Source organism: Dipteris shenzhenensis, chromosome 24 (genome assembly GCF_047967505.1).
Source record: "Dipteris shenzhenensis isolate YYH24624 ecotype China chromosome 24, Dip_SZ_1.0, whole genome shotgun sequence".
NCBI classification, from domain to species: Eukaryota; Viridiplantae; Streptophyta; class Polypodiopsida; order Gleicheniales; family Dipteridaceae; genus Dipteris; species Dipteris shenzhenensis.
In genome coordinates this window covers 469,160-482,591 of record NC_141619.1, presented here as the reverse complement: position 1 = coordinate 482,591, position 13,432 = coordinate 469,160, and the positions used below count along the sequence as shown (strand labels likewise).

Below are 13,432 nucleotides of genomic sequence, written 5' to 3'. Positions count from 1 at the left end.
TCCCCTTCAAGGACGAGCAGAAATGCCTTAAGTCAGTGGAAATCTATGATGAAGTTAAAAGGAACTGATCATCTGCCATAGTGGGTATCTTGAACCTGAGCGATAGATGAGATGTGGCCATAAGAGAGGTAATGTCATTTGCAAATACTTGGAGCTGACAAAAGAAACTGCGGGAAAGGGAACTAAAGCATCAGGTGTCTTGGGCATGGTCATGCATCAAAACTATGGTGGATCTATTTTCAGAGTATTCAGTGGCAATGACCCTCCTAGTTGAAACTGAGGAATGCATGAGAGGATTAGAATTAAGCAGAGTTGATAGAGCATGCACATTCAGCAGACAGACCTGGTTGTCTTTGGGGGATTGTCCCTCCAAGTTCTTTTTCTAAGCAGTCAAGAAGAACTAGGCAAGAGACAATTGTCCGAGTGATGGATGGAGAGGGGAAGATACATTCTAAGTTCTAGCATGTGGTGGATGTATTCGAGAAGGAACTATCCAAAAGAGTGCATGGCCTAGGTGTTTCAGATTCTCAGTGGGAGTCTCAATTGGATGTGTCTTATAGGAGACACAGGATAGAAAATCCCCTATGCAGAAAGCTTACTGGGATAGAACCTTCACAGAGGATGAGTTGCAGGAGGCCCTGGATTGCTTGAAGACCCTGAGTCCAAGCAGACCCACAAGTGAATTCTTTTGGGGTGCTATTAAAATAGATTTTGTGGAGATGGTAGGCTTTGCTTGTCAGAATGGGGCCTTGTCAGGCAGACGTCAATGTTGGCCTAATGAAGTTTTTTCCGAAGAGACCCAATTGTATTTGGGTTGGACTGGTGGCCCATCACTATGTTAAATACCTTGTACAAAATGCTTGCAAAGGCATTCACCAATAGGATAAGGGATGTGTGTGCAAACATAGTTGACAAGGAGCAAAAAGCGTTCATCAGAGATCTTTGAGAACATTTTAAATGTTGGTACGCACTGGACTTTGCTATACAATCTTGCACTAAAGTGGTGTTATTGGGATTTGAATTTGACAAAGCCTACAATCGTATCAGATGGGATTATCTTTCAAAGATCCTCGAGAAGCTAGATTTGGACAATATATTTGGCATATGGTGGGTGCCTTATTTGTAAATGCCTCTGTAGTTTTGTGCATTAATGGTGAAGTAGTGGGGAGGTTTGACTTGAAAAGATCAGTGCACTAGGCGTGCCTGCTGGCCCCTTTGCTCTTTTGTTGTGGGAACAATGCCTTTAGTTGTTGCAGGAATTAAAAAAGAGATTGAGCAAGGCAAGGTCTAGGGATCAATTCTACTCTAAGCTCTTTGTAGATGACATGGTGACAATGTCTGCAGTGATAGCGTAGAAAACTTGACGAAAGTAATTGGAAAATTCTGTGAAGTCTCAGGCTCCAAGTGTAGCTACAAAAAATCCTTTGTGATAAGATCTAATGCTGGAGAAGAACCCACTTGGGTGAGTCAGTTTGAGGGTAAGCAGATAAAGAGGGGCGAAATGATAAGGTATCTTGGAGCCCCCTTGGGGGTGGGTATCTCACTTAGGCAATGGTTTGACTGGTTTAAAGAGAAGGTGAAGATGAAGCTCAGAGTTTGGAGCAGGGTCACCCTAGGTTGGAATGCTAGATGCCTGGTCATTAAACATATCCTGGCAGCCTCCACTACCTACTTGGCATCGATTTGGCAATTCAAAAAGACACATTGGATAGACATTGACAAACTCTTCAGGGCTTTCATATGGCTAGAGGATGGGGAAACATGAGAAGCTTTAAAGGCCCCTAAAGTTGCAGGGGGGCTCAAAATTTCAAATGCTGACACAAAGAATGTAGGCCCTCTTGGCTAAGTGGCTTCCGAAGTTATTCAAATCTCATGCCCCATGGATGGTCTGTGTAAAGTGGTTTGTTGAAAAATTGTAAGGGGGAAGGGTTAGGTACTTGGAAGGATCTCAACTAGTATATGCCATTTGCTCTAGATTTCCCACAAAGATTTGGGGGTTTGATTTAGTGGCAGTTGGAAACTCTGTGGTCAGTTTATGCAATGGAAAGGTTGGGCAGGCTTGCGGGGTGATGCCAGCCTCCATGAAAGTCCGTGGTAGAGCTAGGCAATCTCAATTATTGAGGAGTCGGTTGCCCACTTGGATCTTGAATTGTCAAGGGCGATGCATAATAAAGGGTTGAGAGTTTGGCTTAACCTTTGGGATGAACGGAGATTCGATTGGAGATCCAGGGTTTGGATTGTAGATCAGTATCAGCTTAGTGACACCAAATGGAATGTGTTGGCAGATGTATTGGGTGCTATTCAACAGGATTGGCCGACTAATCTGATCCCCGCTCAGGACTAGTGGGTGAATCAGTGGTTAGTAAACAAGGTGGGACTACGGCGGCTAATGCCATGCACCGTAGTCTGATGGAAAAAGTCTCGATGTGGAAGCTCCTGAATAATAAATGGAAGGTAAGAAGATCACCTAAGTGGTGGATGGATTGCTTTAAGGAAATTTGGGGGGGCTGCAAGGTGGGAAAAACCAGTTTCTTCTTTGGAAAGCAATGCATAAGTGGCTCCTCCTCAGGGGAAGAATGGCGAGGTGGAAAGAGATTAACATGTGTTGTCCACTGTGTGGTCGTGGAGTAGAGGATGTATCTCATCTCTTTTGGTCCTGTGTGGTTGCGAAAAGAATCTGGAGCTTGGTGGCTGGGTGCATAAGGACTATAGGCTTGATGGGGAAATTCAACCTTGGTGCCAAATGGTGGCTTGTCCTTTTTGGTGAGACAACCAATCTACCGTCTACACTCGTATCTACACTCGTAGTGTGCTGGTCATACATCCGGGCAGCAATCTTTTGGGGTATTCCGTGCATCAAGAACAAGATAATGTTTGGAGCGTCAGTGAATGTGGGTGTTTGGGTGGATGCTATTTGGCACTTGACTTGGACTACTCTGACTGACCTAGTGGTGACCTTGGATGATCATGTGATAAAGGAGTGTCTAGTAGATTTGAGTGGGTAGTGTGTGTGGCTGCGTAGCAGCGGCTAAATTTTGTAATTTCCCTTCTTTACAGTAGGCAGCCTATGGGGAATTTTGGGTTTCTTGGCCTCTCCTTGAGCCACATGTCCTAATATAACCTTGGATTTAATTTTGATCTGAAGGCCTACAACACTTGATGAAACGCATGCTTTTCGATGAAAAGCTCTTGATGGAAAGCATGAACACTTTTGAAGGCCTCTAAATCTATATATTTCACAAACTTCAACTCTTTGGATCGTATGTTGGCTCTGCCGTCCTCTCTCTCCAACATCGAGAAACCGCTTCGGAGGTAGAGACATGATTTCCATGGCAAATGATGGAAGAAGTCATGACAAGAATTTGGTCGATGCTCGAGTTGGAATACAGATACACTCATTGAGATTTAGGTAATATATTATTCTCTTACATATTCACGATACTCAATCTTGGCGCTAATATTCTCAGCGATTACAATCTCAACGCATGAGTAAGGGACCGTTCCCTCAGATTATAACTATTTGGGGAAGGAAGCGTGCTGCCTCCCCGCCCACACTATATGTGGTTTTATAAAATATATACATATCTATATCTATATATATATTTTTTTTCAAACACCGCATGTCATCCTTTCTTCATCGTTATTTATAATCAACATACTATAGATTACTCTCTTCATTCATTCCCCTTAGGCGGCGTACCACACCCTAGTTTGTGCCTCTTTTTGACCTGCCCCCAATGGGTAGGCCTTAGTAATCGTTTGGCCTCCAAAGAGAAAAATCAAGTATTTAGTTATTTTTATGTACCTTTTTTGCATGCATTGATTGGAGGAGCATGTGAGTATCCCACGAAATTCTCCACCTTTTTCTCTATCTCTCTCTCTCTCTCCTCTTCTTCTTGTTTATCCCTTCAAATCCTCCACTTTTTTCTCCGCCCCTTTTTCTTCTTCTTCTCCTCCTCCTCTCTCTCTCTCACTCTCTCACACACACACAGCTTGCAATTCGCCCCCTTTTTCGCTCACCATCTAGGGCAGGCCACATGAATGAAATTCATATTGTTCTAATGTTGATAACCTGTAAAAAAATAAAAAAAGAGACCATGGGTTCTCTGTCGTATACACATAGTCTCCAGGTGGTGGAGAGTCAGGTGATGGAGACATCAAGGAGGTGACGGAGACAGCGGTAGTGGACAGGCAAGTGGGCTGATGGAGGTCAGAGTGGCGGACAACCAAGTGATCGCGATCAGGCACGACGCACGTGATGATGTAAATGGGTGACCGAGTTGGAGGTGAGATGACGAGAGGACACGATGACACAGATGGAGATGTAACTCAAGGTGATGGACACGCTGATGCAGATGTAGAGGTGGGGACCGTAGAACTTAGGACTCTGCAGTCTGCACTCTGGCAATTTACGCACAAGACAGAGAGGGAGAGAGAATTTAAATGCGTTTGCGGTAGAAGTATCCGTTATCTAAAATTCAAAAATTGAGAGCCCGAGTCGATATAAGCTCTCCTTGACAAGCTTCCTTTGTTCAAACTCCAAGGAAAGCACCCCACTGTACCCGATCGTCTATCGAGCCTGCTCACTCTCTCTTCCGGCACATTTTGGACGACTAAGGGTGCAGTCGCTTTCTCCAGACTTTGTTTGGTTATCTTTGTCACCAAGCCATCGATGTATCTTAGTGACTGACTTATCGCGAAATACAATGCAACAACTTCCGTTTAGCAATTTATTGTTTACAAGGAGTTTGTGGACCGGCGTGCAGGTGTCTCTTAAGTATAAGGGAACAATCAATTTGGTATCATGAAAAATTCAGCTAAATCGTTTTTGGATGGAGACAAGCAAGAAGCGCAGGTAGACTCGGCGAAATTTCACAACGGCGTGATTGGAGGTGAGGAAGGGTCTATCTCACTGGACTCTGCGCCTTACAATAGATCCAACCAGCCTTTCGGCAGCCGGACTCAGCTTGACACAGATCTGGCTCTGGCACGGACACTCCAGCAGCAGGTGTGTTAAATTTAGCGTGCAATGTGCTTTCGTTATTCTAGCTTTTCCAGCTTCTTTTGAAGTAGTTCCTCCCTCATAATCAGTTGTAGGAGCACATAATTTGGTCGTCTAGTAGAAGGACTTTAACATAATTCACTAACGCGTCTCAAGTATCTCTAATGAGAGAGAGAGAGAGAGAGAGAAAGAGAGATGATAATGACTCCCACAACAACCATGAGGAGGATGATTATACTAACCTCTAGAGAGGCCAAATACAGCGTATGGGACCCATTACAAAGCAATACGTCTATGAAAAAGGACATGAAAATGTAAAGTGGCCTGTTGTCCTATAATAAAGGTAAAGTGCAACCTAGCTATGATGTGTGAGAGCTGCAGAGGGTGAGGGGGAGTGGGAGAACTGGGAGGCTCAAAATGAGAGAGAGAGAGAGAGAGAGAGAGAGAGAGAGTCTTTATTAAAGTCTTTGGAAGACCGATGGGTCTATGAGACTGTGAAAATCTTGGTACAAACGAGCTGTGAGGGTAAGTACAACAGTCGTGTCGGTGGTCGACTACATATCAATCTCATCATCAAGACGTCAGGGTGGATGAGGCAATGGAGGCATGAAATCGGTGATAGAGCGCTGTCGGCCACTCACGGGTGCGGCCCTGTGACATGTCCTGGTCATAGCTCTGCGCCTAACAAGGGCTACAGTAACCCCTGTCGACCGAGCCCCGACACTAAACAGGGAGGGGATATCCCCAAGTGTAATCTGCGCTTTGTCTGAGCTATTGAGTCACTTGCTTTGGGTCACGATCATGTCGAGGCCTGGTCTCGTGGGGGTCCAAGTGATCTGGCTGAAAGAACTCTTTGAGAGGGATCTTGTGACTCAAAATGAGAAACATATTGACCATGTAGAAGAAGGAAAAAGGTGGGAGTGAGAGAAGCTATGAGGGTATTTCACATACATCTTTGGACTAGGCAACAGCACTTTAGGATAAAATTGGAAAAGATATTATATACAATATTACAGCTCCAGCTTCACGTTTGTAAGACATACTAGTCAACGGCACTTCAGGATTAAAAGAAAATATCGTTAGGAGAAAATATGTTCTCTAAAATATTGTTGAATGAAAAGCAATGGACTACTATAGACAACTAGTCCTTAAAAGTGATGCTGCCAACCAAAAAAACAAAAAAGTGATGCTATCTTGTCACCATTGCATTTGGTTTCTTCATTTTCATATGGTTTTGATCTCCAAGAAGTCGGAAGCCAAAGTTTAAATGAGCGTGTGAAGTCTTGTAACAAGAGCTCACACAAAACACTCAGTGTAATGAAGATAACCAGCTGAGTGTGAAGTCTTGTAACAAGAACTCACACACAAACACTTTTTTGCCGAAAAAACAGTGCTGATTATATTACTTCGAAAAAACAAGATACATGGGGTCAGTTTTGCAGCTGACGGGGCTGCGTTCACAAATCGGACGCAGCACTAAGTGGAAACAAAAAGCTCTCTCTCACGGAGGGATCAGGCGGGTGTGAATAAACAGCCAGAGAGGCGGTGAATAGCGCCACTGAAGGCCCTGAGAAGTATGCTCGAAGAAGAGGCCCTGCGTATCCCAATCTCGGAGGAAACGTCTCCGCTTCTCCCGGACAGCCCGGGAATCCCCCTGTATCTGGTCCCACTGGCCTCTGAGTGTATGTATAATCTCGCTCCAGATGTCGGCCATGACCTGGGCAGTCGAAAGAGAGGTACCACCGAGGATCTGCGCGCAGCGCGAGGTCCAAATGTGCCATCCGACGATGCTGCTAATAATCTCCCAGACTGGCTGCCTCTCCTGAGATCTTGTGTCTGCCTCTGCCAAGTGCTGCGGGATGCCCTCAAGCGGCCCCCAAGTCCCCTGTGTGATAAGGAACATGGGGTCCTGCGGGCCTGCCTCGAACAACTGATGATAGCCAGGTGTGGTGCTGCACCAGCAGAACGCGCCCCAGGTGATCAAACCTAACTCCGGTGCTGCGCGAGTAAGGATCCCGAAGGTCCACCTCCACACTTCCTGGGCGCGAGTGCAGCTCCACAGGCAGTGCTTTGGTGACTCCTCGTCCTCATGACAAATCTGACAAAGTCCATCCTGACCAATCTGCTGCAACCAGCTCCCCACTGGAAGACCCTCGTAGGCGAGTAGCCAAAGGAAATAGGAAATCTTCCGCGGCCGCCAGCTCTCCCACAAGGCCTTCCAGAAGGCCTGCAAAAATAGCCTGGAGATACCCTGAGCATACCAACTGGGCCGCTGGGTGGGCGGGCGGCTCTGCATCCTCCCGAGAACTCTCCTGCCCAATGTCGTGCTGTAAGCGAAGAAAGGGGTCAGCCTCTGGCCTGCCACAACCTCTGGCCATCTCCACTCACCTGGGTCCCAATCAAGCTCTGACAGGGCCCGCCCCTCCCAAAGCCAAAGTCGCCATAACTGCAGCTGATCCTGCTCTATACTAGGATCGATCCGCCAAACCTTCCGCCAAACCTTCCCCACGAGGCCTACGACACGAACCCTCTGCCACGAGAGAAGGGGGTCGATGAGCACACCCTCTCTCCTGAGTTGGCCGTCCCCCAAAACCGCGAAGAAGGATACAGAGGTGTTGTCCATCCGGCCTGCAACCACCAGTGGGATGCCACGGGGGGTGAACTGTCCAAGCCAACGGGCATCACCAGGCATGAGGATTTGAATCTCGGGTGGAATCAACCAACCGGTAGGAATCGCTCCGTCTATCTCTGTGCGTCTCGCCTGAGCTCCACGGACACCTCCGGCTGCGGCTGCTAGAGCAACGGTCTCCAAGTGTCTGTAAGTGTCCCTCCAAACTCGAAGGGACCGGGCTGGCCCTCGCATCCAGCCGTCCCACGGGATATGTGACCTCTCCCCCAGCTGAAGGCCCAAGGTATCTCTGACCTGATCGTTCCAGATGAGCGGCTGGCGGTCGATCTCCTCCTGACTGCTAGGAGGGGACTGGAGGAGACTGAGATGGAGTCGCCTCCAAACCGTGAGAAGGCTACGAATGAGCGGGGAGTGAGGGTGAGTAAGTGGTGCAGAGGTGAAGATCCACCGGAGGGACGGTAGCCACTCTCCACCTCGGCGCGGGACGCAAGAACTGATCCCCTGCTGAAGTAACATCTTCCACGTTTGCCCCCCTGGGATCAAACGGTGGATAACTAACTTGCCCAGCAGGGCCTGACTCTGAAGCTCAGGATCAATGACCCCCAAGCCACCCTCAGCCTGTGGAAGAATGACTGTCTGCCAGGCTACCCTGGCTCTGGTATCTCTGAGACCATCCCCCCCAGACCACAGGAAATTCCGGACCATCCTCCTGAGCTGTGCCACGCAGGATCTCGAAAAGCACCAACAAGAGGCCACATACCAGGCCGTGGCCAGGAGAACCTGGTTGACTACAAGAGCACGACCTGCAAGAGAGAGCTTAGTAGTGCTCCAAAAAGCTAGCTTCCGTCGAATGGAATCTAGCACCGGGAGAATCTGCTGAGCTGGCGTGATGTCCAGGCTGACTTGAAAGCCGAGATATCTAGCCGTCTGCCCCCGCGGGATCCATCTGAAACCCAAAAACCTCCCCCACTGTGAGCATGCCCCACTGTGAGCATGCCCCAGGGTTTGTGAGAAAACCAATTGATTTGTTCCAGTTGATTTTCGCACCGGCTGCCGAGCAGAAGACCTCTAAGGCCAGCCTCACCCTCTCCAGCATCATCTCATCATCCTGAACATACAGCGCTGTGTCATTTGCATACTCCGAGTCCAGGAGCTCCGTGTCCTCCCTGATGGGAAGGCGAACACCCCGGATCCCGGTCGACCTCGCCCGAAGATAGTATGTCATCGCCTGGGCGAAGAAGAGAAACAGGTAAGGAGTGAGGGGGCAACCCTGATGCACTGATCTCTCCAGTCGAAATCGCTCTCCCATCCTGCCGCCGATGATGACCCTGCTGGAAGCTGTCGTGTATAACGCTGAGATACCCTGAATCCATCCTACTGGGAATCCAAGTCTCTCCAAAGTACCCTCCAGGAAGGACCAGTCCACTCGATCGTAGGCCTTCTCAAAGTCGAGAAGTAGGATGGCTAAGTGCGACCCGTTGTGCTGAGCCCACTCCGTCGCCTCTGAGAAGGTGAAGACATTATCCAGGATACTACGATCCTAGACAAAGCCTGTCTGAGTGTCATGAGTGAGGTCAGGAAGTAGTGGCCGAACTCTGGCGCTGATCATCTTGGCAAGGATTTGTAGGCAGTGGTGAGGAGAGTGATCGGGCGCCATTGACGGATCTCCTGTCGGTCTCCTCCCTTCGGGTTGAGGCAAATCAATCCCGAAGAGAGGCTCTCTGGCATATGTCCACTGCTGAAAATCCTCTGGAGGGCTGCTAGGAGGGGCTGATGGATCTGATCCCAGAAAGAGGTGAAGAAAGCGCGAGAGAGCCCATCCTCGCCAGGGCATTTCTGCCCATCGATGGCCATCAAGGCCTCCTGCATCCTGCTGGAAAAGAGTCCTGTAGAAGTCGGTAGCCAACCCCAAGACCTCTTCCTGGTCGGTAACGATGTGCCCCTTCGCTATCCTAAGACTCCGGAGCTGGTCACCTGCTGCCCTCTGGCCATGTGTCCAGATAAGAAAACTCTGAGCGACGCTGGAGAGTCTCCTCAAGAAGGGCTCTGGCTCGAAGGGCCTGGATCCGAAGCTCCTCCGAACCCGGAGCTGCCTGCTGGAGTCGCTGAATGGAGGCGAGGTCCCTACGAAGAGCTCTCTCTCTGCCCCACCACTCCTGGCGAACCTGAAGGGCTGCGAGCTGGCAAATCTGGTTGGACTCTTGCAGAGTCTGCGCCACCGACTCTACCAGATCCACGCACTCGCCCCAATCTCTGTCCCAAAGGCTACCGATACTACTACGCACCTTCTCCCTAGAGAAGATGGAATCAGGAATCCTGCACGAACGGGGAGGAAGGGATTGAGCTGCTGAGTCTAGTGATAAGAGCACTGGCGCGTGGTCGGAGAGTGTCATCCCTGGCACTACACCCACCTGACCACCTCTGCTGATGGCCCAATCACTGACATAAAATCTGTCCAGTCTCTCCAGGAGTCTGCCTCCTTCCCTGCGGAAGCTCCACGAGAAGTCCAAGCTCCCGTGCCATCGGCGGAAGGATGGGTCTCTCCAGCTGTCCCTACCTCCTGTCGCGAAGATAAAGGAGTCCCAAGCGGACTGCTCTGCCTGAGCTATACCTGTAAACTCTGGTCCTCTGCCCTGCTGGTCCTCCAAAGTCTCTAGATTGTTGAAGTCACCTCCAACAATCCACGAATCCATGTTTGGGAGAATCTCTGTGAGTGTCCTCCAGAAGGTGGCTCTGCATCGGAGGTCTGTGGGTGCATAGATGTTGAGGATTCCTATTTTGGAGCCCTCCAACTCTAGGCCAACCCAAAGTGCACGGCCTGGGATCAACGTACCATGGCCAAAAACTCCCTGGGCAAACGACTCGCAAACGAAAGTGCAGACACCGCCACTCCTCCCCTGTGCACCGATCGAGGGCTCCCAATAAGTGTGAGAGTGTCCAGGGAGGATCTTCCCGCAGCTACGGGTATGAGCCACTGAAAGCTTATGCTCCTGGAGCAGGAGTATATCCAAGCGACCAATCACTGCTGGTTGAAGTTCCTGTCTCAAGATGAGCTTCCTAGGACCACGGGTGCCAGAAGAATGAAACCCGTTCACGTTCCAGGAGACAAGGTGTAAGCTCATGATGAGGGCTGGTAGGCTGCGAACAACTGTCTGCTCGCGGCTGAGGTCGATGAAGAGGCTGGTATTTCGGAATGAAGGCGCTGACGCTTTGGTGAGGGTTTGGAGGGGAGGCGGGGTCATCCTGCCCGTTCTTCAAAACTTTTAGCAAAGGCGTGAGGCCTTTGGTGCCATGGACAAACGCTTTCTCGAGCCAACTCGAGATCTCTGAGGTAGTCATCCCGTAGAAGGCGTGAAGTTTCTGAGGAGTCCAGGCTCTGACATCCTGGGGGAGGGGCCACGACAGAGGGGGCCTGAGGATCACAATCAATCTGAAACGCTTGGCGGCGCAACGCCACCGCAGGCGCACGTCACCCTCGGACCACTGAGTCTCGAGAAGCTGTCCACCCGACGGGCCTATCCAGGAGCAAATCTGAGCGTGCATCTGCTCTCTAAGAGCCTCCCAGACCGAGTCGTCTGTCCAAATCTCGGTGCCGTTGCTGAGAAAAGTGAAAGCAAAGCTGGGGCCATCCCTCGGGGCCAAGGCTGCGATCTTCCCATCCGCCCCTTTACGGAGCATGAAGATACTGATGTCGCGGCAAGCTGGGAAGGTCCCGAGGTCGGCCACATCCAAGTAATTCCAGGGACCGGACCTGTAGAAGTCGCGAGGAAGCTCTCTCTCTTGGAGCTGAGGCCCGCCAGAGTCTGCAACTGAGGGGGCCGGGCTAACAGACAAGGAAGACTGCTCCAGGGGTGGTGCAGTCTCGGGGTGCCTTGCTTGGGGTGGGGAAGGGGAAGGAGGCTGAGGGGTAGGCAACTCAGACTCCCCATAAACGACTAGCGGGGGGGGCGGAGGAGGGGGAGTGGGGGTTGCACGCGGCTGAGGAACCACCGGTGCAGCTGACACTACGGAAGAGCTGAGAGGGGCGGGGGAGGAGGGATGGGGCTGGGGCTGAAGAGGAAGAGGAGGGGGCTGAAGAGGAAGAGGCGGGGGTTGATGCTGCAGGTCAGGAAAAGGGGGCTGCGGCTGGGGTAGGGGCTGGGGTTGAGTGGAAGGGAGCTGGGGATCGGAAGAGAGGGGGACCTGAGGCTACGGAGGGCGGGCTACAGACGAAGAAGAAGCTCTCCCAGGACCTTGGGGCGGCTGCCTGTCAGGTCTCTGAGGCGCTGCTGTAGGTTGGGTAACCTCTGCCTCCTTGCCTTTGGCAGAAGTCTTCTTATTCTTTCCTCTTTTCCTTCTGACCTCGGTCCCTGACCTCGGTCCAGCCGCCAGCCACCTCTGGACCGGACTCCGGCTGCCTCTGCTCTTCTTGACGTGGCTGCCCGGAGGGAGGGGGAGGGGGTTGTGGGGGGGGGCGGGGGGGGCCGAGAGGAGCTGGAGAAGCGTGGACAAGCAGCAGCCAGGTGCCCAAAGCCGTGACACCTCAGGCACTGGCCTGGCTGTCCTGTGACTACCATGCTCTGAGTAATGCTGCCAGCATCCTGTCACGATCTCAATCACTGCAGGGAGGGACGCAGGGTCTGCCACAGCCACACGGACTCTGGGAGCTCCTGCTGCAGCAACCTCGTCGACGAAAGTGTCATGCATCACCCAGCCAAAGTGGGAGCCCAGGTCCCTGACTATCGGCTGCAACTCAGCAGCAAGGCCTGGAAAAACTAGCGTCACTGGGTGGCGAGGTATGTGGAAACGAGCATCAAAGTCCGCTGCGCTGAATCCTCGGTACCAAGGGACTATCATGATGATCTTTCCATCCACAGATGTGGGGGAACCAGCAATCAGGTTGCTCGCAGCTTTCGCAGTGGAGAGTTTAAGCCAGAAGATGCCCCTTCCCATAAGGGCCACCTCCTCGATGTGGCTGTCCTCTAGCATAAGAGTGGATTGAAGCCAATCCCTGATGGCTGGTTTGGAGGGAGAGTGTCCAATGACTCTGCCATAGATTGAAGTGAGGGCGAAGTCATTGGCAACCTGTTGTACCCGAGACGACTGTTGCTCTGTCAAGATCACGCGGTAGGCATTTGGAGAGGGAGGGTCTGGCTGGGCCTCCGGTTCCGAGCAAGGAGCCGCCATACCGCCATGACAAACTGCGAGACCTCCGATGAGGAAGAGGCTGCCACCAAAAAGGGGGGGAGATAGGCGAGGGATGGAGCCTGGGTGTGATGGAGGAGGATAAGGCGAGGCGAAGCGAGGCGGGGCGGAGGAAGAGGAGGCGATGGCGGGGTGAGGCAAGGCGGCGGGTATAGGGCGGGGGGGTGAGGCGAGGGCGTGGCGAGGCGAGGCGAGGGCGGAGGGCTGAGGTCGAAGGCGAGGGCGGAGGTCGGGGCGAGGGCAGAGGGCGGAAGGCGGAGGTCGAAGGCGAGGGCGGAGGTTGAAGGCGAGGGCGAAGGGCGGCGGCGGAGGCGAGGGCAGAGGGCGGAGGCGAGGTGTGGTGGCGAGGGGCGAGGGGCGAGGGGCGAGGTGAGGGCGTGGTGGCGGAGGCAAGGCGAGGGGCGAGGGGCGTGAGGCGAGGGCGAGGGGCGCAAGGCGAGGGCGAGGGGCGAGGGGCGCGAGGCGAGGGCATAGGTGAGGCGGAGGAAGGTAGGGAGGTAGAGGCTACGGAGAGGGGGAGGAGGGCTTGCAGGAGCTGTGTAGGTGTGAGTAATCCCGAGCCTTTGCTCTTCTCACACACAAACACTTACACATGTGATTAGTAAATATGTGCACAA

General features: G+C 51.7%; 1 protein-coding gene across 1 annotated transcript in view; it reads left to right on the top strand.

The window, feature by feature from the left end:
* Nucleotides 1–4,148: 4,148 nt before the first annotated feature.
* Nucleotides 4,149–13,432, top strand: part of LOC147886072 (E3 ubiquitin ligase BIG BROTHER-related-like) — a 44,904-nt gene continuing 35,620 nt past the window's right edge. The window contains exons 1-2 of the mRNA XM_087395637.1: nt 4,149–4,619; nt 4,767–5,008. Coding sequence (XP_087251763.1) covers nt 4,805–5,008 — 204 coding nt within the window. The 5' untranslated portion in view covers nt 4,149–4,619; nt 4,767–4,804. The remainder of the gene's footprint in view (nt 4,620–4,766; nt 5,009–13,432) is intronic.